At 43.1% G+C, this 25,542-nt stretch overlaps 1 protein-coding gene across 1 annotated transcript in view; it reads right to left on the bottom strand.

Moving 5' to 3' along the window:
* Window positions 1-1,417: 1,417 nt before the first annotated feature.
* mapk12a (mitogen-activated protein kinase 12a) overlaps window positions 1,418-25,542 on the bottom strand; it is a 31,043-nt gene continuing 6,918 nt past the window's right edge. The window contains exons 2-13 of the mRNA XM_031822948.1: window positions 8,999-9,128; window positions 8,555-8,613; window positions 8,215-8,326; window positions 8,061-8,090; window positions 7,932-7,979; window positions 5,515-5,629; window positions 5,094-5,165; window positions 4,748-4,827; window positions 4,581-4,659; window positions 4,215-4,388; window positions 3,662-3,746; window positions 1,418-3,558 (exon numbers count right to left, since the gene is read on the bottom strand). Of these exons, the coding sequence (XP_031678808.1) occupies window positions 3,679-3,746; window positions 4,215-4,388; window positions 4,581-4,659; window positions 4,748-4,827; window positions 5,094-5,165; window positions 5,515-5,629; window positions 7,932-7,979; window positions 8,061-8,090; window positions 8,215-8,326; window positions 8,555-8,613; window positions 8,999-9,128 (967 nt within the window). The 3' untranslated portion in view covers window positions 1,418-3,558; window positions 3,662-3,678. The remainder of the gene's footprint in view (window positions 3,559-3,661; window positions 3,747-4,214; window positions 4,389-4,580; window positions 4,660-4,747; window positions 4,828-5,093; window positions 5,166-5,514; window positions 5,630-7,931; window positions 7,980-8,060; window positions 8,091-8,214; window positions 8,327-8,554; window positions 8,614-8,998; window positions 9,129-25,542) is intronic.

Below are 25,542 nucleotides of genomic sequence, written 5' to 3'. Positions count from 1 at the left end.
TCTTTTTGACCATTTTTTGGGCCTTCCTCTGACACCACCTAGTATATAGGTCCTGGATGTCAGGAAGCTTGGACCCAGTGATGTACAGGGCCATCCACACTACCCTCTGTAGCGCCTTACGGTCAGATGCCGAGCAATTGCCATACCAGGCGGTGATGCAACAGGTCAGGATGCTCTCGATGGTGCAGCTGTAGAACGTTTTGAGAATCTGGGGACCCATGCCAAATCTTTTCATTCTCCTGAGGGGGAAAAGGTGTTGTCGTGCCCTCTTCATAAGTGTCTTGGTGTGTTTGGACCATGATATTTCGTTGGTGATGTAGACACCAAGAAACTCTCGACCCGCTCCTCCTCACCCCTGTTGATGTTATTGGGGGCCTGTTCGGCCTTCCTCTTCCTATAGTCCACGATTAGCGCCTTTGTCTTGCTCACAATGAGGGAGAGGTTGTTGTCCTGGCGCCACACTGCCAGGTATCTGACCTCCTCCCTATAGGTTGTCTCATAGTTGTCGGTGATCAGGCCTACCACTGTTGTGTTGTCAGCAAACTTAATAATGGTGTTGGAGTTGTGTGTGGCCACGCAGTCATGTGTGAACAGGGAGTACAGGAGGAGACTAAGCACGCACCTAAGGGGCCCCAGTGTTGAAGATCAGTATGGCAGATGTGTTGTTACCTACCCTTACCACCTGGGGGCGGCCTGTCAGGAAGTCCAGGATCCAGTTGCAGAGGGAGATGTTTAGTCCCAGGGTCCTTAGCTTAGTGATGAGATTTGAGGGCACTATGGTGTTGAACGCTGAGCTGTAGTCAATCAACAGCATTCTCACATAGGTGTTCCTTTTGTCCAGGTGGGAAAGGACAGTGTGGAGTGCGATTGAGATTGCGTCATCTGTGGATCGGTTGGGGCGGTATGCGAATTGGAGTGGGTCTATAGTTTCCGGCATGATGGTGTTGATGTGAGCCATGACCAGCCTTTCCACTGGCTGTTATTGATGTGAGCCATGTTCTTTTTCACTGTCCTATGGGGACAGTGAAGAACCCTTTTGGAACTTTCTTTTACTAAGAGTGTAGCAACCCTAATATTTCATATTTACAGAGCACCACTACAGTAAATGTCCAGTTTGTGTACATGGCAATGCTGCTTATGACTTTACTCTGTCATTTCAGTATACATCTCCTTACAGACACCAATCACTCTGCCTTTATATTACAGTACTGTACACAACACATGTCATGTATGAGGAAATGCAGGCTGCTGTAAACTAGCTGGATACCAGATAGGCTCAAACATCTGGAACCAAGCACATAGTCACATGGTGTAATTGAAATACACAAAATAACAGGCTGTTTGTTGCTCCTGTGAGACATTAAATATACAGTATAGAGTTACAGTACACACATATACAGATAGAGTCAGGCATACATAGTGTAGGGCAGCCATCCAAACTAATAACACTAATCAGTTCTGGATATTTATTTTACAGATGAGAGAACACGCTATTTTAAGAGCAGTGTCATCAACTTTAAAAGCACTGATGACATTTTTGGATACTTGGGACCCTATCTAATCAGAGAGGAGGGGTGGTCGGTGGTGGGGCAGTTGGAGTGGGTCCAGGGTGTCTGGGATGATCATGTTGATGTGTGTCATGACTAGCCTTTCAAAGAACTTGATAATTACAGATGTGAGTGCTACAGGGCGATAGTCATTTACCTTGGAGTTCTTGGGAACAGGGACAATAATAGTCACCTTGAAAGATGTTGGGATTACAGACTGGGACAAGGAGAGATGAAAATGTCCGTGAAGACACTTGCCAGCTGGTCTGCGAATGCTCTGAGAACGCGCCCTGGTCTTCCGTCTGGCCTGGCAGCTTTGCTAGTATTAACCTTTTAAAACGTTTTAGTCACATCGGCCACAGAGAGCGAGATCACACAGTCATCCGGAACAATGGAAGCTTTCACGCTAGACTCAGTGTCGTATTACTCAAAGCAAGCATAAAAGGCATTTAGTTCATTTTGGAGTTCTGCATCACTGGGCATCTCACGGGTTTCCATTTGTAATCCATCTGCAAGCCCTGCCACATATGACGAGCGTTGGAGCCGGTGTAATAGGATTCCACCTTCCTCCTGTATTGTCCTTTTGCATGTTTGATGTCTCGGCGGAGGTCATAGCGGGCTTCTTGTATGTGTCCATGTCCCGTTCCTTGTAAGAAGTAGCTCCAGCCTTTAGCCCATGCGTAACCACGGGAAGTGTGTCAGCCATTCCAATGCATAAATGGTAAACCTATTAGTCATTGTACAATTCACACAATTACACTGCACTAATACAATCCCATGATTTTATTAGTGCCAGTGAGAGTTCTTTTTAGGACATTAAACAAGCAACAAGATCATATGTAGAGTCTGCGATCTAGCTAATGATTAGCCCATTGTGGTAAACGATGCAGAGGAGCAACCCCATGCTTCAGCCATGTAGTCACAATGCTGCATCAGACAGGTGATAAGGCTTATTGCTAAAATAGCACACCTGCCTGATTAATATGGACTATGTACCTAAAGATATTGCTTTTCATCAATTTGTTATTGAGCTCATTTCTGGGTAATATTACATCTTAAACGGTTTAATATAGGCTATATGTCATCATTGCGAGGGGGGGATGGTTTTATATTTTTTCTCTCCAAACAAACAGTGTAAATATCAGATTTTATGGTTGGCTATAATATAAGATACTTGCCCAGACTGCAAATGAAACATGAAATCACCCACAATTGAATATAACTTGCTTTTCCTGTGATCTTGGCCCGGTGTGCCACTAGCAAATTTACCTGAATGTCAAGCCCTGGCCTGGTACCCAGGCTAACTGCCTTCCCTTTTTGGAGACATTTATTTTCACTGTTAGAGCGGCCACTTGAGTATCTGGTCAATAATAATGGATCATTTGTGGGTACACGCAATATTGCAATTGGGGGTGCGCTGCATAATTCATGGGGGACGACATGTTTACTGTTGCCTTGTTTTATTACAGGCAGAGCATTCACTGCATGTTCCCATCATAAAACATATGTTTTTACATACATCTAAAAGAAAAGAAGCTATATTGATTACATATTGGGGTAAGTAGCCTAATGGCATGATATTTGCATAGTGGCATATCTGGGATTTTTTTTTTTAACAACTGGGTTTAATAAAAAATACAACCAGTGTAAGGAAAAATTACAGTAAATGGCAAATAAACAAATATATTTTTTTGCGCAACATTTTACAAGCTACCAATGATTTTTATGTGTGTGCATTCCTTGGCAGAAAACTGCTGCTGTGCTTACACTTTAGTAAATGGTTTTCAGATGTTGTTTGGCTGTATGCTATTGTTCTTTCATTAAGGCAATAAGAGGGAATTACAAGGTTTAGGAAAGATCAGTAGTGGTTACAGACAAATGTTTAGACTACACAGCTACACACACAAGGAAACATCCTAGAATTTCAGTTGAATATGGGCTTTATACAGGAGGCCACAACACATTGGTGTGAAAATGGCTGAAAAACTACACACAAGAGGAGGACCCCCCCCCCCCCCCCACACACACACACAATGGACTGAGAATGGTGATTGAACAGAGGATGACACACTTGTAAAAATGGTGGTGGGGGGGGGGGGGGGGGGGGGTTTCCCTTGTGTGACGCTTCATCTTACAGTGCGGTTTCCCTGGACTCTACCACTATGGGCTGGAAAGACAGGATCTCTGTGAACGTGTGACCTGTAAACAAACAGAAGGAGAAAGAGAAGACAGATACATAAGTGTTTACATAGAGAAGGTTATCATTGAAATTCATGGAAAAGAATGAAATTGTGAAAATATGCATATTGAGGTAGCTCATTGTAAAATCCATCAGCAACACATCAAAAGTAAGTCCCTATTCCAGAGAGGCCTGACTCTGTCATACCACCCCAGAACCTGTCTGGATATCTTTCAAAAATGCCTTAAATAGTAGTTTTATGTTATAATGTTAACCAATAAAAACAAACAGGTCCCTATTGACACCTCCTCACCTCTGTCCTGGGATCATATTCATTAGGACACATAGTAGCAAAACGTTTTGCAACAGAAAACGAGCGCTTCGAATGGACAAGTCCGGGTAACCCTCCCTGTTTCAGTACATAATCTTCCATTTGGAGCCTAATGAATACACCCTTGGTTCTGTCCCAGCCTTCCCCTCCTCCTTACGTTTCCACTGCTCCAGAGGCAGGTCAGAGTTGTCTACAGAGTGGTCGTATGGCTGGGCCTCGGTCTCCTCTTCTGGCTCCCTGAACTCTGAGAAGTATGGCAGGGCGAGGGCTGCCGCTGCCGTCACCCTGCTCTCTGGGTCCAGCAGCAGCATGCGCTCTATAACTGTCACCGCTGGAGATGACGGGAAGGGAGAAATAGAATCAAGTCAAATTTCATTTAAAGTGCATCATCAGAGTCTCAATACACCCAAGAGGAGGGAATGGACACATCTAAACAGAGGGATACAGACAGCAGACATAGGAACAGTAGTCATGACGATGAGATACTGCAGATCCACTATACATGACATGGTGATGGTCTTACCCTGTGGGTTGACTGTGGAAAAGAGTGCCTGAAGGTCTTTTTTTTGCACTTTGGGAAGGCTTTTGACATAGTTTTTAGCCTGAGAAAGAGAACGTCAACCTATTTAATCAAGGCCTGTGTGCATGTAGACCTATAGTATGTGTTTGGCATGTAAGTACATGACTCACATCCTGAGACTGCAGTTTGGTGATGAACTCCTGAGTGGGTGTCCCTGTGACCTTCATGATCTCAGTCAGCTGATCCAGGTCTGTGCTCCACAGGTCAAGGTTCAAAGGTCAAACTACATACTGAACACATCCTCGTCGGGAAATACATTGCGTCTAGTGTGAAAGTGAAACAAATCCACCTGGCCATGATAAGGTTATATACTAGTTCTAGTCAGTCAAACCAAAAAGTAAGAATGGAAGCAAGTATGATTCCAACATAAACAACATTAACCACAGTAATAGAGTTTCATATGTGTATTGTGCAACCGTGGATAGGAGGGCTCATGGGCAGGTCAGCTCAGGATACGGTCATTGCCTTTGAACAGTGGTTTCCCTGACAGCATCTCTGCCATGATGCAGCCCACAGACCAGATGTCCACTGAGAAGAGAGGAAAGGGAGAGAATACTGTTAACTGATAGAAAGGACCTCCATTAACATGGCTGGTGTTTAAATCTGGTAGAACCATGTTGAAGGGCATTCATCACTAGGCAGAAAATACAGGCTTGAGCACTACCTTGTGGACAATCTACCAGTCTCCATAGGCTTTAACGCATTCAGTTGACTCTGTCATCTATGTAGACCAGTCAGATGAATTTATATCCTTGTTACAAAAACTGATCCAGGATCTGTTGTCTGTATTCCAGTATTAGCCTAAACCATCAGCGACTTAACAACACATCTGATCCTGGACCAGTTAAGAGGAGAGTTAGGGTGGTGTGCTGCTGACCAGTCTGGGTGTAGTGCATCCAGCTGAGGATAACCTCAGGGGCTCTGTACCAGCGGGTCACCACGTAGCCTGTCATCTCACTGTCCGCCTGCCGCGCCAACCCAAAGTCCAGGATCTGACACAGACACAACACACTCTTATTATTACTGGACATTACATTAGCATTTGAGTCATTCTGCTGATGCTCTCTGCATTCAACCAATGTAGGTAAAACAACCGTTGAAGTCAGAAGTTTACATACACTTTGGTTGGAGTCATTAAAACTTGTTTTTCAACCACTCCACAAATTTCTTGTTAACAAACTATAGTTTTGGCAAGTCGGTTAGGACATCTACTTTGTGCATGACACAAGTCATTTTTCCAACAATTGTTTACAAACAGATTATTTCACTTATAATTCACAGTATCACAATTCCAGTGGGTCAGACGTTTACATACATTAAGTTGACTGTGCCTTTAAACAGCTTGGAAAATTCCAGAAAATTATGTCATGGCTTTAGAAGCTTCTGATAGGCTAATTGACACAGTTTGAGTCAATTGGAGGTGTACCTGTGGATGTATTTCAAGTCCTACCTTCAAACTCAGTGCCTCTTTGCTTGACATCATGGGAAAATCAAAAGAAAACAAAATATAAACCTCCACAAGTCTGGTTCATCCTTGGGAGCAATTTCTAAATGCCTGAAGGTACCACATTCATCTGTACAAACAATAGTACACAAGTATAAAACACCATGGGACCACGCAGCTGTCATACCGCTCAGGAAGGAGACACATTCTGTCTCCTAGAGATGAACGTACTTTGGTGCGAAAAGTGCAAATCAATCCCAGAACAACAGCAAAGGACCTTGTGAAGATGCTGGAGGAAACAGGCACAAAAGTATCTATATCCACAGTAAAACGAGTCCTATATCGACATATCCTGAAAGGCCGCTCAGCAAGGAAGAAGCCACTGCTCCAAACTGCCATAAAAAAGCCAGACTACAGTTTGCAACTGCACATGGGGACAAAGATCATACTTTTTGGAGAAATGTCCTCTGGTCTGATGATACAAAAAATAGAACTGTTTGGCCATAATGACCATCGTTATGTTTGGAGGTAAAAGGGGGAGGCTTGCAAGACGAAGAACATCATCCCAACCGTGAAGCACGGGGGTGGCAGCATCATGTTGTGGGGGTGCTTTGCTGCAGGAGGGACTGGTGCAGTTCACAAAATAGATGGCATCATGAGGATGGAAAATTATGTGGATATATTGAAGCAACATCTCAAGACATCTCAAGTTAAAGCTTGGTCACAAATGGGTCTTCCAAATGGACAATGACCCCAAGCATACTTCCAAAGTTGTGGCAAAATGGCTTAAGGACAACAAAGTCAAGGTATTGGAGTGGCTATCACAAAGCCTTGACCTCAATCCTATAGAACAATTGTGGGCAGAACTGAAAAAGCGTGTGCGAGCAAGGAGGCCTACAAACTGGACTCAGTTACACCAGCTCTGTCAGGAGGAATGGACCCAAGTTAAACAATTTAAAGGCAATACTACCAAATACTAATTGAGTGTATGTAAATTTCTGACCCACTGGGAATGTGATGAAAGAAATGAAAGCTGAAATAAATCACTTTCTCTACTATTATTCTGATATTTCACATTCTTAAAATAAAGTGGTGATCCTAACTGACCTAAGACAAGGACTTTTTTACTAGGATTAATGTAAGGAATTGTGAAAAACTGAGTTTAAATGTATTTGGCTTAGGTGCATGTAAACTTCCGACTTCAAATGTATCACAATCATAAGTAAAACATCCTTCAAAATAGCAGTTCATAACTGCACCATACCGTTGTATCTACATCATACCAGCTATAACACTACAAAATACTATGGAAGTTATTATTGCTGCAAAACTGTGCTCAGGCATCAAACCATTACAACAAAGTCAACGGAGAGAAATGTTGTCTGTTGGTCTGTGCAAAGGCTATTAAAGATGCCCTCTTTCAGCCAGTAGTTTTGAAAGTGGTGCTCACGAGCCAAAAGTTGTCCCTGTTTTTTTGTGTGCAATTCGTATGATATGTTACGAATCCAATTCGTATGATATGTTACGAATCCAATTCGTATGATATGTTACGAATCCAATTCGTATGATATGTTACGAATCCAATTCGTATGATATGTTACGAATCCAATTCGTATGATATGTTACGACTCCAATTCGTATGATACTGTATGTTACGAATCCAATTCGTATGATACTGTATGTTACGAATCCAATTCATATGATACTGTATGTTACGAATCCAATTCATATGATATGTTACAAATCCAATTCATATGATATGTTACAAATCCAATTCATATGATATGTTATGAATCCAATTCATATGATATGTTATAGGATATCAGAGCACTGGGTGTGTGACTGGGTACCTTGAGCTCACATTCCTGATTAACGGCCAGATTCCCTGGTTTGAGGTCCTGCAGATACAAACATTCAGTGGGTCATTTTGAGGAGCCACACACACACAAACACACACAGGAAAAAGGATATTCACTTACCCTATGAATTATGCCAGCAGAATGGATATACTGTAATAAAAGAATACAACAGGCACTTCCATCAATAACATACAATATCAGAGTGTACACATATTTATATTCACGCATGTACTGTATAGAAGTATTTATGAGATTGTGTGTGACTGAGACACACCTTGAGTCCTTTCAGCATCTGATAGACCAGGAACTGTACTTTGTCCTCTGAGAGCTGCTGTAACTTCATCAACTTCCCCAGATCGGTTCCCATGAAAGGCATCACCAGATAGCTGAGCGAGAGCAAGAGAGAGCGCGAGAGAGACAGAGAGAGTCAGAGAGAGACTAAATGTCTATATATCTTCGCAATGACCAACCAACATGGAGAGGAAAGATGGAACTTTGACTTTGCTAAACATCCAGTGGTATGGAATGTGGATATTGTGTCTCCAACTTCCATTTTTGTTTAATTGAAGTTCGTGACCAAATATGAAAAAAAAAAAAAAAAAAAGTCTACTCACAAATCATGGAATCTGTCTAAGGAGAGGTCAGCAGTGAATACATCCACAAGGCCAATCACCTAACCCCAGAGAGAGAACGAGGAAAATAAACAACTTATATTAGGTTTTGATCAGGATGTTACATAGCAGTTGGAGGGGAGATACAGTAAGAAACAAACACCCTATAGGCCTAGCTTACAGTATATTGCTAATAAGCCTAGTGTTTTTAGGGCAGGTTTGCATAACTCTGGTCTTCGGGAGCCTCTCTGGTTTTCATCTTGCCATTTAATCAGAGACTGTGTGTGGAGTGGATTACCCAAGGCAATCACTTAGGCTACTTGCTTGCAATTACTAAGTGTCACTCAGGGTGCAAAAAAACCTTGAGGACTGCAACCCTTAAGGACTAAAGTAGTGCAATTAAATGGGATAAGGGTTGATTTTGGACTTTTGGCTTGCAAGTCTTACATTTTCATGTTTCATGTGTTTGAGCAGCCTCAGCTCCCGATAGGCCCTCTTAGCAAAGAGCTCAGACTGGAAGGGCCTGTGGAGCTTCTTGATGGCCACCTTGGTGCCTGTCCTGAAGTCCACCGCAGAGCTGGAGACGGACATGGAGATGAGGGTGAGATGGAAGGAGAGAGGAAGAGTGGTACAAGGTTCTCAAATAGTTATTTAAAACATACATTTGAGCTTTGAGTCCTATACAAACGCAGAATCAGGTTATTTCTGTTTCAACTCCATTGGTCCCAGGCCTCCCACAGTGAAAAAGCTGGAATTCTCTACTTTCTGTTTTATCATTTTCTTTTGCGGACAACCAGGGTTACAAGTAGAACACAAAACTATTTGACATAAACATTTATATTCATGGATTTTATTGAAAAATGTCAATAAACAAAAAAGGTCTTGTAGCGTGTATGCTAGGAGTCGGGAAGCAAGTACAGGGAGTGAATTTAATAATAACTGAAACACGAGTAGCGTACCAACATAAAACACAGGAACAGAATCAATAACGCCTGGGGAAAGAACCAAAGGGAATGACAGATATAGGGGAGGAAATCAGGAAGGTAATGGAGTCCAGGTGAGTCTCATGAAGCGCAGGTGCTCGTAACGATGGTGGCAGGTGTGCGTAATGATGAGTAAACTGGTGACAACGAGCGCCAGAGAGGAGGAGCGGGAGTAGACGTGACAGGTCTGCCAAGCAAAAGCCTGAAATTGTTTGCTTAGTGGGAAATTAATATCCAACTAGTCAGTGACAATTGTGTCGAGTTTGGAGTTTGTGACAGAAACTGTGAGCTTATTACAGTATTATAGACACTATGTCCTGTGATTTCCTATGATCTTCTATGTAGAATGACTTCTTACCTTCTAACGACTCGTGTGGCTTGTGAGCGTCATAGAGAAAAACAGTGCATGTCCGTAAGAGTTTCAGCTGTTCATAGATGGGTCATAACAGTTTGTAGCTCAAACCATTCGGACTTTGCAGATGTTTTTGTAAGAAGAACCATTTTTCGGGATCCGCCCTTGACTCACAAAGACTGCTTTAGCTCAGCCCTAACCTCGATTTGGATGAAGATTTCTACCTCAACGAGTCGGCAGCACAGGACATACTGTTAGCCCCGGACCAGGCCCTAATCCCAGACAACCTGAAGAGAAAGATACAGAGATATAGAGGCCGAAGTGCGGGTACCCTGATGAAACTATGGAGGGGAGTAAATAATCCACCACTACCCTCTGTTCTATTGGTGAATGTACACGAGCTCTGTTCGAGACTGTCCTGTCAACGGGATCTGAAGAACTGTAATATCCTATGTTTCTCTGAAACTTGGCTGAACAAGGACATCGATAATATTCTAGCTGCTTTTTCTATGCATCGGCAGTACAGAACCGCAGCGTCAGGTAAGCTCAAGGGGAGTGGTGTGTCTCTTTTTTACCTGGTGTGCAAGCTCTAATATTAAGGAAGTGTTGAGGTTCTGCTCGCCTGAGTTAGAATACCTCATGATAAGCTGTAGACCCTTCTATTTACAAAGAATTTTCATCCATTATATTTTATTTACCATCACAAACTGATGCTGGCACTAAGACCGCACTCAAGGAACTGTATAGGGCCATTAGCAAACAAGAAAATGCTCATTCAGAGGCAAAGGTCGTCGTGGCCGGTGATTTTAATGTTACCTTTATTTAACTAGGCAAGTCAGTCAAGAAAAAATTCTTATTTTCAATGACGGCCTAGGAACAGTGGGTTAACTGCCTGTTCAGGGGTAGAACGACAGATTTGTCAGCTCGGGGGTTTGAACGCTCTAACCACTAGGCTACCCTGCCGCCCCAATGCAGGGAAACTGAAAACCGTTTTACCTAATTTCACCTTTGCAACTAGAGGTGAAAAAAACTCTACATCTACTCATCCGATTGCGTTGAGGAGTTTACCACATCAGTCACCAGCTTCATTAATAAGTGCATTGACAACATCGTCCACACAGTGACTATACGTACATATGCCAACCAGAAGCCATTGATTACAGGCAACATCCGCACTGAGTTAGAGCTGCCGCTTTCAAGGAGCGAGACACTAACCTGTACGTGTATAAGAAATCCTGCTAGGCCCTTCGACGAACCTTCAAACAGGCAAAGCTTCATAACAGGACTAATATTGAATTCTACTACACTGATTGATGCTCGTCGGATGTGGCAGGGCTTGCAAACTATCACGGGTTACAAAGGGAACCCCAGCCATGAGCAGCCCAGTGACACAAGCCTAAGAGACTAGCTAAATGCCTTCTATGCTCGTGTCGAGCCAAGCAACACTGAATTATGTGTGAGAGAACCAGCTGTTCTGGATGACTGTGTGATCACACTCTCTGTAACCGATGTATGACCTTTAAACAGGTTACCATTCACAAGACCGCAGGGCCAGACAGATTACCAGGACGCATACTCAGAGCATGCGCCGACAAGCTGGAAAGTGTCTTACATGTTTCAAACAGACCACCATAGTCCCTGTATCCAAGAACGCCATAGTAACTTGTTTAAATGTCTATCGCACTGTAGTACTCGCATCTGTAGCCATGAAATGTTTTGAAAGGCTGGTCATGGCTCACATCAACACCATCATCCCATAAAGCCTGGACCCACTCCAATTCGCATACCGCCCCAACAGATCCAGAGATGAAGCAATCTCTATTGCAATCTCTATTGCACTCCACCCTGCCCTTTCCCACTTGGACAAAAGGAACACCTACGTGAGAATGCTGTTCAATGACTACAGCTCAGTTTCCATAAACATCACTAAGCTAAGGACCCTGGGACTGAACATCTCCTTCTGCAACTTGATCCTGGACTTCCTGATGGGATGCCCACAGGTGGTGAGGGTAGGCAACAACACATCCACTAGGCTGAACCTTAACAGGGTAGCCTAGTGGTTAGAGCGTTGGACTAGTAACCGGAAGGTTGCAAGTTCAAATCCCCGAGCTAACAAGGTACAAATCTGTTGTTCTGCCCCTGAACAGGCAGTTAACCCGCCGTCATTGAAAATAAGAATTTGTTCTTAACTGACTTGCCTAGTTAAAAAAAGGTAAAAAAATAAAACACAGGGTCCCCTCACGGGTGTGTGCTTAGTCCACTCCTGTACTTTCTGTTCACCCACGAAAGCGTGGCCGCAGATCACACACAGGTGGTAGGCCCGATTCCCGACCATGATGAGACAGCCTATAGGAAGGTCAGAGACCTGGCAGTATGGTGCCAGGACAACAACATCTCCCTCAACATCAGCAAGACAAAGGATTGTGGACTACAGGAAATGGGAGGCCGAGCACTCCCCCATTTACATCAACAGGACTGTAGTGGAGCGGGTTGCGGGCTTCAAGTTCCTCAGTGTCCACATTCACTCGGGATCTATCATGGTCCAAACACCCCAACACAGTCGTAAAGAGGGGACAACAATGCCTCTTCCCCCTCAGGAGGTTGAAAAAATTTGGCAGGCTCACAGATCCTCAAAAAGTTATACAGCTGTACCATTGAGAGCATCTTGACTGGTTGCATCACTGCTTGGTAGGGCAACTGCTTGCCATCCGACCACGAGGCGCTACAGAGAGTAGTGTGGACAGCCCAGTACACTGGGGCCGAGCTCTCTGACATCCAGGACCTCTATAGCAGGCGTGTCAGAAGACTTCCGCCACCTAAGTCAGACTGTTCTCTCAGCTACCGCACGGCAAGCGGTAACATGAACAGCTTCTAACTCCAAGCCATAAGGCTGATAAATAGCTAACCAAATAGCTACCAGGACTATCTGCATTGACCCTTTTGCACTAACTTTGACTCATTACAGTGAATACGCTGCTGCTACTGTTTACCATCTTTCACTTTAATCATAGTTATCAAATCATTGTATTGGTCACATACACATATTTAGCAGATGTTATTGCAGGTGTGGCGAAATTCTTGTGTTCCTAACTCCAACAGTGCAGTAATATCTAACAATTCACATGTATGTACAGTGCCTTGCGAAAGTATTCGGCCCCCTTGAACTTTGCGACCTTTTGCCACATTTCAGGCTTCAAAGATAAAGATATAAAACTGTATTTTTTTTGTGAAGAATCAACAACAAGTGGGACACGATCATGAAGTGGAACGACATTTATTGGATATTTCAAACTTTTTTAACAAATCAAAAACTGAAAAATTGGGCGTGCAAAATTATTCAGCCCCTTTACTTTCAGTGCAGCAAACTCTCTCCAGAAGTTCAGTGAGGATCTCTGAATGATCCAATGTTGACCTAAATGACTAATGATGATAAATACAATCCACCTGTGTGTAATCAAGTCTACGTATAAATGCACCTGCACTGTGATAGTCTAAGAGGTCCGTTAAAAGCGCAGAGAGCATCATGAAGAACAAGGGACACACCAGGCAGGTCCGAGATACTGTTGTGAAGAAGTTTAAAGCCGGATTTGGATACAAAAATATTTCCCAAGCTTTAAACATCCCAAGGAGCACTGTGCAAGCGATAATATTGAAATGGAAGGAGTATCAGACCACTGCAAATCTACCAAGACCTGGCCGTCCCTCTAAACTTTCAGCTCATACAAGGAGGAGACTGATCAGAGATGCAGCCAAGAGGCCCATGATCACTCTGGATGAACTGCAGAGATCTACAGCTGAGGTGGGAGACTCTGTCCATAGGACAACAATCAGTCGTATATTGCACAAATCTGGCCTTTATGGAAGAGTGGCAAGAAGAAAGCCATTTCTTAAAGATATCCATAAAAAGTGTTGTTTAAAGTTTGCCACTTGGGAGACACACCAAACATGTCGAAGACGGTGCTCTGGTCAGATGAAACCAAAATTGAACTTTTTGGCAACAATGCAAAACGTTATGTTTGGTGTAAAAGCAACACAGCCCATCACCCTGAACACACCATCCCCACTGTCAAACATGGTGGTGGCGGCATCATGGTTTGGGCCTGCTTTTCTTCAGCAGGGACAGGGAAGATGGTTCAAATTGATGGGAAGATGGATGGAGCCAAACACAGGACCATTCTGGAAGAAAACCTGATGGAGTCTGCAAAAGACCTGAGACTGGGACGGAGATTTGTCTTCCAACAAGACAATGATCCAAAACATAAAGCAAAATCTACAATAGAATGGTTCAAAAATAAACATATCCAGGTGTTAGAATGGCCAAGTCAAAGTCCAGACCTGAATCCAATCGAGAATCTGTGGAAAGAACTGAAAACTGCTGTTCACAAATGCTCTCCATCCAACCTCACTGAGCTCGAGCTGTTTTGCAAGGTGGAATGGAAATGTCAGTCTCTCGATGTGCAAAACTGATAGAGACCTACCCCAAGCGACTTACAGCTGTAATCGCAGCAAAAGGTGGCGCTACAAAGTATTAACTTAAGGGGGCTGAATAATTTTGCACGCCCAATTTTTCAGTTTTTGATTTGTTAAAAAAGTTTGAAATATCCAATAAATGTCGTTCCACTTCATGATTGTGTCCCACTTGTTGTTGATTCTTCACAAAAAAATACAGTTTTATATCTTTATGTTTGAAGCCTGAAATGTCGCAAAGTTCAAGGGGGCCGAATACTTTCGCAAGGCACTGTACATGTATGCATATGTACATACCTACTTCAATTACCTCGTAACCCTGCTAATCGACTTGGTACTAATACTCCTTGTATATAGGAAAGTTATTGTTACTATGTATCTATCACTTTTTATAATTATTATGGGTTTTACTTTTCTATTATTTCTCTATATTCTTTCTCTCTGCTTTGTTGGGAAGGGCACGTAAGTAAGCATTTCCCTGTTAGTCCACATCTGTTGTTTACGCATGTGATGAATAAAATGTTATTTGATTTTTAAATAGACTAACACAATGTAACAACCCATTAGTCTATAGTCCTTAGGTCTTTTCTCATTTTGAAATTGACAAAAATTACAAAATATGTAAAGAATAATACCGCCATCTGGCGGTAGCAGGGCTACAATACACTATTTCTCACTCAAACCTAGAAAGCAATGCTACATTCGACTTTGCACTCCTAAACAACACGATTTTTAAAACTTTTGTCCACTTCGTTCATAATAGATTCTGGTTTTGGGAACAGAAAACTGCATTGAGATCAAATGTTTCATCGATGAGAAAATGTGCAGAATGTTGGCCAAAATCCATCTTGTTCCATTCCACTCACTACCATATTTGGTAGTGAGTGGAAACGCCAAGCGGATGCTTCATATTTATACATCCTTTATACATCCAGTGGAATATGTCTCATTGTTCTATGCTTCTTTGTAATAGAACATGTTACTGTATATATGAAAGACAAAGCCATCTATCATGTGACACCATTCATTCCTATGTGAATACTCTTTTGAAGCCAAATTAATGCGCAGTTTGAGCTACTCCAAGAAGTGACGTTGCAGGCTAACTCCAGTTGAAGGACAACCTGGGTACTGCAGGCTGCTATTATCAACTAAATTATCCTTATAACTACTTATGTGTGCGATTTTTAAAATTGTATAATTGGCTCAATGACTTACATCTGGTGTATTAGAAGCAATTATTGGTACTGAGATCGTCTTCGGGGAAAACAATTACTTACATGAAGATTGCCAATGTTCAATTCACTATAATGAGGAATTCTGTTTTCTGCAAACAATACATGCAAAGACTGTGGTCAGCCTTGAACTTCCGTGGCTTCAATTATGTGGTGGGCCGACGCAGAAAACAGTGAAGTTGATCGATCTACGTCGAGGGAGGAGCATGTTTTTAAAATATTTTTTATATATAACAACATTTGTTGGCACCTTTCATTCTTACACATTTTCTTAGAAAAATAGTATATTTCAAATTTGGGAACTTCTACACTTGAAACCAATCAGAACTTCCGTACATACCCCTCGTGATGAAGGCAGCCAATGGCCTGCTTCTAAGATGTAAACAGCCTCACATGAAATCGTGATCTGCTGTCAACTCCCAAAGACTGAAAAATACCTGTTTTCGAGTACACTTTAAATATGTAGCATGCAATAGGAATGGTCTTGATCATATGAAGAGGTAACGCCGTTGACCGTTTAGCTAATTTATTGAAAGCTAGCCTGTTACAGTTGACTAGCCTAGCCAGCTGTAAACACACAGTTCTAAACATCTTTGCTGTTAACGTCAATGTGCCTGTTCAGGAAGCTAGTTTTCCCTAGGTATCTGTCAGCGAATTCAATTTTGAATAATGTTTTGGCATGATTGTCTAATTTCAAGTAACTAGCTGAAGGCTTAAAGAAACATTCAATCATTTAATTTGCATAGAAACCCAAATAAAAACATGCAGATAAAAGATGTGTCATAAGTTACTGTATGCTAGAATGGAGGTTTAAAAACGACATATGCATATTAGCCAATACATGTGGAATAGCCTACACATATAGCATACCTTGCAATACAATCTTCTAAATAAATAAAAAACAGGTGTACAATGTGCTCTGCAATAAGATCAGTTTGATTTCAGTTTGATTTCTAAACCAGATGAGTTCTCAAATAGCAGCTGCCCAACACCATGGTGGGCATGCATAATATCGAATGCATTGGAGTATAAAGTATGGAGAATGAGAAAGAGGCTGTAGGATTATAGAAAAAGCAGTAGGGAAATGAATGTTTGTGTTTCAAATACTAAATGTTCAGTAAATGTGAGTACATTTAGGTGATATAATTGATTGTAACTACTAACATTCTAAAGGTTGACAGTGCCAAAATCTTGCCAATCCATTCATTATTCTATAACTATGACTTAATGCGAGATGTTTTCCATAATGTACGTTTCATGAAGAACAAACAGGGTTGGTTACCTTTCCACTAGACACTGCAGAAATATGTATTTCATGTTTATGTATTCTAATTGGTTGGTTCAAGTCAGATGTCAATAACGTGTTATGCCATTGGTCATGCTTGCAGATAGGGGGAAATCGCACGTTCTGAAATACTGTATTCTATTTTCATATTTACTATGTACATGTCCTGATGTGCGTATGTATCTACAGTGTTTGGAAAGTATTCAGACCCCTTGACTTTTTCCACATTTTGTTACAACCTTATTCTAAAATTGATTAAAAAGATGTATTCCCTTATCTACACACAATACCCCATAATGACAAGGCAAAAACAGACCCTTTCCTCAGTACTTTGTTTAAGCACCTTTGGCAGTGATTACAGTGATTACAGCCTCAAGTCTTCTTGGGTATGAAGCTACAAGCTTGTGTAACAGTATAACTTTAGACCGTCCCCTCGCCCATACCCGGGCGCGAACCAGGGACCCTCTGCACACATCAACAACTGACACCCACGAAGCATCGTTACCCATCGCTCCACAAAAGCCGCGGCCCTTGCAGAGCAAGGGGAACTACTACTTCAAGGTCTCAGAGCAAGTGACGTCACCGATTGAAACACTATTTAGTGCGCACCACCGCTAACTAAGCTAGCGTTTCACATCCGTTACATTTGGCACATCTGTATTTGGGGAGTTTCTCTTATTCCTCTCTGCAGATCATCTCAAGCTCTGTCAGGTTGAATGGGGAGCGTTGCTGTACAGCTATTTTCAGGTCTCTCCAGAGATGTTTGATCAGGTTGAAGTCTGGGCCTTGGCTGGGCCATTCAAGGACATTCAGAGACTTGTCCCGAAGCCACTCCTGCGTTGTCTTGACTGTGTGCTTTGAAGGTGAACCATCGCCCCCAGTCTGAGATCCTGAGCACTTTGGAGCAGGTTTTCATCAAGGATCATTCTGTACTTTGCTCAGATCCTGACTAGTCTCCCAATCCCTGCAGCTAAAAAACATCCCCACAGCATGATGCTACCACCACCATGCTTCACTGTAGGAATGGTGCCAGGTTTCCTCCAGACGTGACGCTTGGCATTCAGGCCAAAGACTTCAATCTTGGTTTAATCAGACCAGAGAATCTTGTTTCTCATGGTGTCAGTCTTTAGGTGGCTTTTGTCAAACTCAAAGCAGGCTGTCATGTGCCTTTTACTGAGGAGTGGCTTCAGTCTGGCTACTCTACCATAAAGACCTCATTGGTGAGGTGCTTCAGATGGTTGTCCTTCTGGAAGGTTCTCCCATCTCCACAGAGGAACTCTAGAATTCTGTCAAGAGTGACCATCGGGTTCTTGGTCACCTCCCTGACCAAGTCTCTTCTCCCCTGATTGCTCAGTTTGGCCGGGCAGCCAGCACTTGGAAGAGTCTTGGTGGTTCCAAAAGAATGATTGAGGCCACTGTGTTCTTGGGGACCTTCAATGCTGCAGACATATTTTGGTACCCTTTCCCAGATCTGTGCCTCGACACAATCCTGTCTCTGAGCTCTACGGACAATTCCTTCAATCTCATGGCTTGGTTTTTGCTCTGACCTGCACTGTCAACTGTGGGACCTTTATATAAACAGGTGTGTGTCTTTCCAAATCATGTCCAATCAATTGAATTTACCATAGGTGGACTCCAATCAAGTTGTAGAAACATCTCAAGGATGATCAATGGAAACAGAATGGACCTGAGCTCAATTTCGAGTCTCATAGCAAAGGTTCTTAATACTTGTGTAAATATGGTATTTCTAAAAACCTGTTTTCGCTTTGTTATTATTGGCTATTGTGTATAGATTGCTGAAGGTATATATATATTTTAACCCATTTTAGAATAAGGCTGTCTGAGTACTTTCCGAATGCACTGTACACACATATATTTTTTATTTTTACCTTTATTTAACCAGGTAGGCCAGTTGAGAACAAGTTCTAATTTACAACTGTGACCTGGCCAAGATAAAGAAAAGCAGTGCGACAAAAACAACAACATAGAGTTACACATGGGATAAAGAAACGTACAGTCAAAAACAAGGTAGTTGGGGTAGTTGGGTGTGCTATTTACAAATGAGCTGTGTACAGGTACAGTGATCGGTAAGCTGCTCTGACAGCTGATGCTTAAAGTTAGTGAGGGAGATATAAGTCTCCAGCTTCAGTGATTTTTGCAATTCGTTCCAGTCATTGGCAGCAGAGAACAGGAAGTAAAGGCGGCCAAAGAGGTGTTGGCTTTCGGGATGCCCAGTGGAATATACCTGCTGGAGCGTGTGCTATGGGTGGGTGTTGCTATAGAGACCAGTGAGCTGAGATAAGGCGGGGATTTACCTAGCAAAGACTTATAGATGACCTGGAGCCAGTGGGTTTGGCAACGAATATGTAGCGAGGGCCAGCCAACGAGAGCACACAGGTCGCAGTGGTGGGTAGGATATGGGGCTTTGGTGACAAAACGGACAGCACTGTGATATACTGCATCCAATTTGCTGAGTAGAGTGTTGGAGGCTATTTTGTAAATGACGTCGCTGAAGTCAAGGATCGGTAGGATAGTCCGTTTTACGAGGGTGTGTTTGGCACCATGAGTGAAGGAGGCTTTGTTGCGAAATAGGAAGCCGATTCTAGATGTAATTTTGGATTGAAGATGCTTAAATGTGAGAATGGAAGGAGAGTTTATAGTCTAACCAGACACCTTGGTATTTGTAATTGTCCACATATTCTAAGTCAGAACCGTCCAGAGTAGTGATGCTTGGCGGGCGGGCAGGTGCTGGCAGCAATTGGTTGAAGAGCATGCATTTAGTTTTACTAGCATTTAAGAGGAGGCCACGGAAGGAGTGTTGTATGGCATTGAAGCTTGTTTGGAGGTTTATTAACACAGTGTCCAAGGAAGGGACAGATGTATACAGAATGGTGTCGTCTGCATAGAGGTGGATCAGAAAATCACCAGCAGCAAGAGTGATATCATTGATATATACAGAGAAAAGAGTAGGCCCGAGAATTGAACCCTGTGGCACCCCCATAGAGACTGCCAGAGGTCCGGACAACAGGCCCTCCAATTTCATACACTGAACTCTATCTGAGAAGTAGTTGGTGAACCAGGCGAGGCAGTCATTTGAGAAACCACGGCTGTTGAGTCTGCCGATAAGAATGTGGTGATTGACAGAGTTGAAAACCTTGGCCAGGTCGATGAAAATGGCTGCACAGTACTATCTTTTATCTATGGCGGTAATGATATCGTTTAGGTCCTTGAGCGTGGCTGAGGTGCACCCATGACCAGCTCGGAAACCAGATTGCATAGTGGATAAGGATTCAAAACGGTCGGTGATCTGTTTGTTAACTTAGCTTTCGAAGACTTTAGAAAGGCAGGGCAGGATGGATATAGGTCTGTAAAAGTTTGGATCTAGAGTGTCTCCCCCTTTGAAGAGGGGGATGACCGAGGCAGCTTTCCAATCTTTAGGGATCTCAGGCGATACGAAGGAGAGATTAAACAGGCTAGTATTAGGGGTTGCAACAATTTCGGCAGATCATTTTAGAAAGAGAGGGTCCAGATTGTCTAGTCCAGCTGATTTGTAAGGGTACAGATTTTGCCGCTCTTTCAGAACATCAGCTATCTAGATTTGGGTGAAGGATAAGCGAGTGGGGGGGTTGGGCAAGTTGCTGAAGGGGGTGCAGAGCTGTTGGCCGGGGTAGGGTTAGCCATGTGGAAAGCATGGACAGCCGTAGAAAAATGCTTATTGAAATTCTCGATTATCGTAGACTTATCGGTGGTGACAGTACTTCTTAGCCTCAGTGCAGTGGGCAGCTGGGAGGAGGTGCTCTAATTCTCCATGGACTTTACAGTGACCCTAAACGTTTTGTAATTAGTGCAACAGGATGCACATTTCTGTTTGAAAAAGCTAGCCTCAGCTTTCCTAAATGACTGTGTATATTGGTTCCTGACTTCCCTGTAAAGTTGCATATCGCGGGGGCTATTCGATGCTAATGCAGTACGCCACGTTTTTGTGCTGGTCAAGGGCAGTCAAGTCTGGAGTGAACCAAGGGCTATATCTGTTCCTGGTTCTACATTTTTTGAATGGGGCATGCGTATTTAAGATGGTGAAGAAAACACTTTTAAAGAACAACAGCAGAGGTATATTTAGAGGGCAAGTTGGTCAGGATGATATCCATGAGGGTGTCCATGTTTACTGATTTAGGGTTGTGCCTGTTAGGTTCCTTGATAATTTGTGTGAGATTCAGGGCATCTAGCTTAGATTGTAGGATGGCCGAGGTTCTAAACATATCCCAGTTTAGGTCACCTAACAGTATGAACTCTGAAGATATAGATGGGCAATCAATTCACATATGGTGTCCAGGGCACAGTTGGGGGCTGAGGGGGGTCTATAACAAGCAGCAACGGTGAGAGCTTTATTTCTGGAAAGGTGTATTTTTAAAAGTAGAAGCTCAAATTGTTTGGGCACAGACCTGGATAGTATGACAGAACTCTGCAGGCTATCTATGCAGTAGATTGCAACTCCGCCCCCTTTGGCAGTTCTATCTTGACGGAAAATGTTTTAGTTAGGGAGGGAAATTTCTGAATTTTTGGTGGCCTTCCTAAGCCAGGATTCAGACATGGCTAGGACATCAGGGTTGGCAGAGTGTGCTAAAGCAGTGAATAAAACAAATTTAGTGAGGAGGCTTCTGATATGAGAGCACCTGTGGAATAGGTGTGATGCTGGGGGCTACAGGGCCAGGGTTAACCTCTACATCACCAGAGGAACAGAGGAGGAGTAGGATAAGGGTACGGCTAAAGGCTATAAGAGCTGGTCGTCTAGTGCGTTGGGAACAGAGAGTAAAAGGGGCAGATTTTTGGGCGTGGCAGGATAGATTCAGGGCATAATGTACAGACAAGGTATGGTAGGATGTGAGTACAGTGGGGGTAAACCTAGGCATTGAGTGACGATGAGAGAGCTTGCATATCTGGAGGCGCCAACTAAGCCAGGTGAGGTCTCCCCATGTGTGGGGTGTGTGACAAAAGAGCTACTGTATCTGCGGCATGTTGAGCTGGACAAGGGGCACTACAGTGAAATAAAACGATAACTAAACAAAACAGCAGAAGACAAGGCATATTGACATTAGAGAGAGGCATGTGTGGCCGAGTGATCATAGGGTCCAATGAGCAGAAATAGGTTAGTCCAGGAGCTGTTCGGTAGTCGTTACTATGCTAGGCGAGTGGGAGGCACGGCGTTCAGAAAGCTAGCGGCCCGGTGCTAGCAGTTGGGTCTTCGGTGACAACGCAACGGAAAAGCCTGTTGAGACCACAGACGATTACCTTGGCAGACCAGCCATGATGGATCGGCGGGGTTCCGTGTCAGCAATAAAGGGTCCAGGCCAATTGGAAAAAGAGGTATTGTAGCCCACGAATTAGTAGGCATACCTCTTCGGCTAGCCGGGAGATGGGCCTAGCTCGAGGCTAGCTCAAGTCTAACTGGTGCTTGCTTCGGGACAGAGGCGTTAAGTCAGTTGTAGCCACTCGATTGCAGCTAGCTACGATGACCGGGGGAATGGCCCAGAGCTTGCAGCAGGAATACGGTGATGTGGTGGAGAAAAGCAGTTCAATATTGCGCTGTGCAGACTGGCAGGTATTGACCGAGCTAAAGGTGAAGACAGCTAGCCGTGGCTAACAGTAAGCACCTGATGGAGGTTCCAGTTATAATGTATAAAAATAGCAGATCCGTACCACATTGGGTGGGGCGGGTTGCAGGAAAGTATATTTAGATCATAGGTGGAAAGTGAGATTAAAATATATACGAAAAACAATGAGACCGACTATTTACATGGGACAAGATTGGACAAGACAAACACGTCTGACTGCTACGCCATCTTGGATCATATACAGTGGGGAGAACAAGTATTTGATGCACTGCCGATTTTGCGGGTTTCCCTACTTACAAAGCATGTAGAGGTCTGTAATTTTTATCATAGGTACACTTCAACTGTGAGAGACATAATCTAAAACAAATATCCAGAAAATCACATTGTAGGATTTTTAAGTAATTAATTTGCATTTTATTGCATGACATAAGTATTTGATACATCAGAAAAGCAGAACTCAATATTTGGTACAGAAACCTTTGTTTGCAATTACAGAGATCATACGTTTCCTGTAGTTCTTGACCAGGTTTGCACACACTGCAGCAGGGATTTTGGCCCACTCCTCCATACAGACCTTCTCCAGATCCTTCAGGTTTCGGGGCTATCGCTGGGCAATACAGACTTTCAGCTCCCTCCAAAGATTTTCTATTGGGTTCAGGTCTGGAGACTGGCAAGGCCACTCCAGGACCTTGAGATGCTTCTTACGGAGCCACTCCTTAGTTGCCCTGGCTGTGTGTTTCAGGTCATTGTCATGCTGGAAGACCCAGCCACGACCCATCTTCAATGCTCTTACTGAGGGAAGGAGGTTGATGGCCAAGATCTCGTGATACATGGCCCCATCCATCCTCCCCTCAATACAGTGCAGTCGTCCTGTCCCCTTAGCAGGAAAGCATCCCCAAATAATGATGTTTACACCTCCATGCTTCACGGTTGGGATGGTGTTCTTGGAGTTTCTCATCCTTCTTCTTCCACCAAACACAGCGAGTAGAGTTTAGACCAAAAAGCTCTATTTTTGTCTCATCGGACCACATGACCTTCTCCCATTCCTCCTCTGGATCATCCAGAAGGTCATTGGCAAACTTCAGACGGGCCTGGACATGCGCTGGCTTGAGCAGGGGGACCTTGCGTGCGCTGCAGGATTTTAATCCATGACGGCGTAGTGCGTTTAATGGTTTTCTTTGAGACTGTGGTTCCAGCTCTCTTCAGGTCATTGACCAGGTCCTGCCGTGTAGTTCTGGGCTGATCCCTCACCTTCCTCATGATCATTGATGCCCCACGAGGTGAGATCTTGCATGGAGCCCCAGACCGAGGGTGATTGACCATCATCTTGAACTTCTTCCATTTTCTAATAATTGCGCCAACAGTTGTTGCCTTCTCACCAAGCTGCTTGCCTATTGTCCTGTAGCCCATCCCAGCCTTGTGCAGGTCTACAATTTTATCCCTGATGTCCTTACACAGCTCCCTGGTCTTGGCCATTGTGCAGAGGTTGGAGTCTGTTTGATTGAGTGTGTGGACAGGTGTCTTTTATACAGGTAACGAGTTCAAACAGGTGCAGTTAATAAAGATAATGAGTGGAGAACAGGAGGGCTTCTTAAAGAAAAACTAACAGGTCTGTGAGAGCCGGAATTCTTACTGGTTGGTGATCAAATACTTATGTCATAAAATGCAAATTAATTACTTAAAAATTATACATTGTGATTTTCTGGATTATTGTTTTAGATTCCGTCTCTCACAGTTGAAGTGTACCTATGATAAAAATTACAGACCTCTACATGCTTTGTAAGTTGGAAAACCTGCAAAATCGGTAGTGTATCAAATACTTGTTCTCCCCACTGTAAATGTGTGTGGTACCTGGGCGCAATCTGGGATGTGCTTGTGTATGTTATTGCAGTAAGAGTGAGTTAGCATGCTCTAATTGTAATGGTCGCATTAGCTCCCTGCTAATTTATAGTTATTTCCATGCTAACAGGTGAATCATGAATCTACAGCCATCAACATACTGTTGTCCTGCACATTAATGTGCTTCCTTGTGTCTATAATCAGGTACTTACATTTATTGTATTTTGTACTATTTTTGTTCTTTGACATGCTTATACATTTGAATAAAGAACACCATAACAAATAGTGTTTCACCATTTATTGAGTATGGAGAAAACTAGCAAAGGTGTATCAGGCAGTATTTTAAGTATCTAAATATAGTGTAACCTACCAATCAATGTATATCAAGTCCCATGGATGGCACGATCTTACAATGTTACAGTCCAGAAATGAGAGCTTTTACCATCTATGCAAAAAGCCTGGGCCTCTGATGGAGACTGTAGAACTGTCATCAATGCATGCTTCAGTATTCCCCCTTCTCTCTAGGAGCATTTGTGTGCCCATACACCATAAGTGTATCGAAAGGATCCCACCCTGGACACAAACGTATCTGACCAATGTAGAGAGAGACAAGTGCCTTAAGCAGAATGCAATCCAAACCTTGCGCAGTCCAGAGATGAGAACTCTACCATCAATGGCAAAAGCCTGGGCTCCTGACTGGGACAATATAATTATCCCCACTGCATGCTAATAGTAAAATAATATGCCTGTCACCTGTCAAACTGATTCTACATTTTATTTAGTATTTTCTGATGCACAAAAACAAGCATGTGTATCTGCAGTTGGTGTTCTTCAACTCTAAAATGCACTAGGCTGTGTAAGATCAAATGTGCAAGAAAAGTGCAACCTCTCAGTTATGGTATCAATAACATGATACAATGAGCTGAAACAAGCTACATACAATTCCCCACATAGTAGCTTGTCATTTTTGATAGCTATCTTACCTTTCCGAATCATGACACCAAATTATTTTAAAAAGGTCTCATTTCATACAAGCACATTTTCGTCCACTTTCCTTCTCCTCTCCGCCTCTCCTCGATTAACTTTGACCATTTTCAAAAGTAGGAAAGAGGATGGATATCTTCTTTACTAATGTCTTTGACCAATCGGATCAGATCTGAAAAATATCTGACGTGAGAAGTTCTGACGTCATTGGTCCAAATAACAATTAGTGGATAAAAA

This window comes from Oncorhynchus kisutch, linkage group LG4, assembly GCF_002021735.2.
Source record: "Oncorhynchus kisutch isolate 150728-3 linkage group LG4, Okis_V2, whole genome shotgun sequence".
Lineage (NCBI taxonomy): Eukaryota > Metazoa > Chordata > Actinopteri > Salmoniformes > Salmonidae > Oncorhynchus > Oncorhynchus kisutch.
Note: the sequence above shows the minus strand (reverse complement) of the source record. Positions and strands in the feature narration are given on the sequence as shown.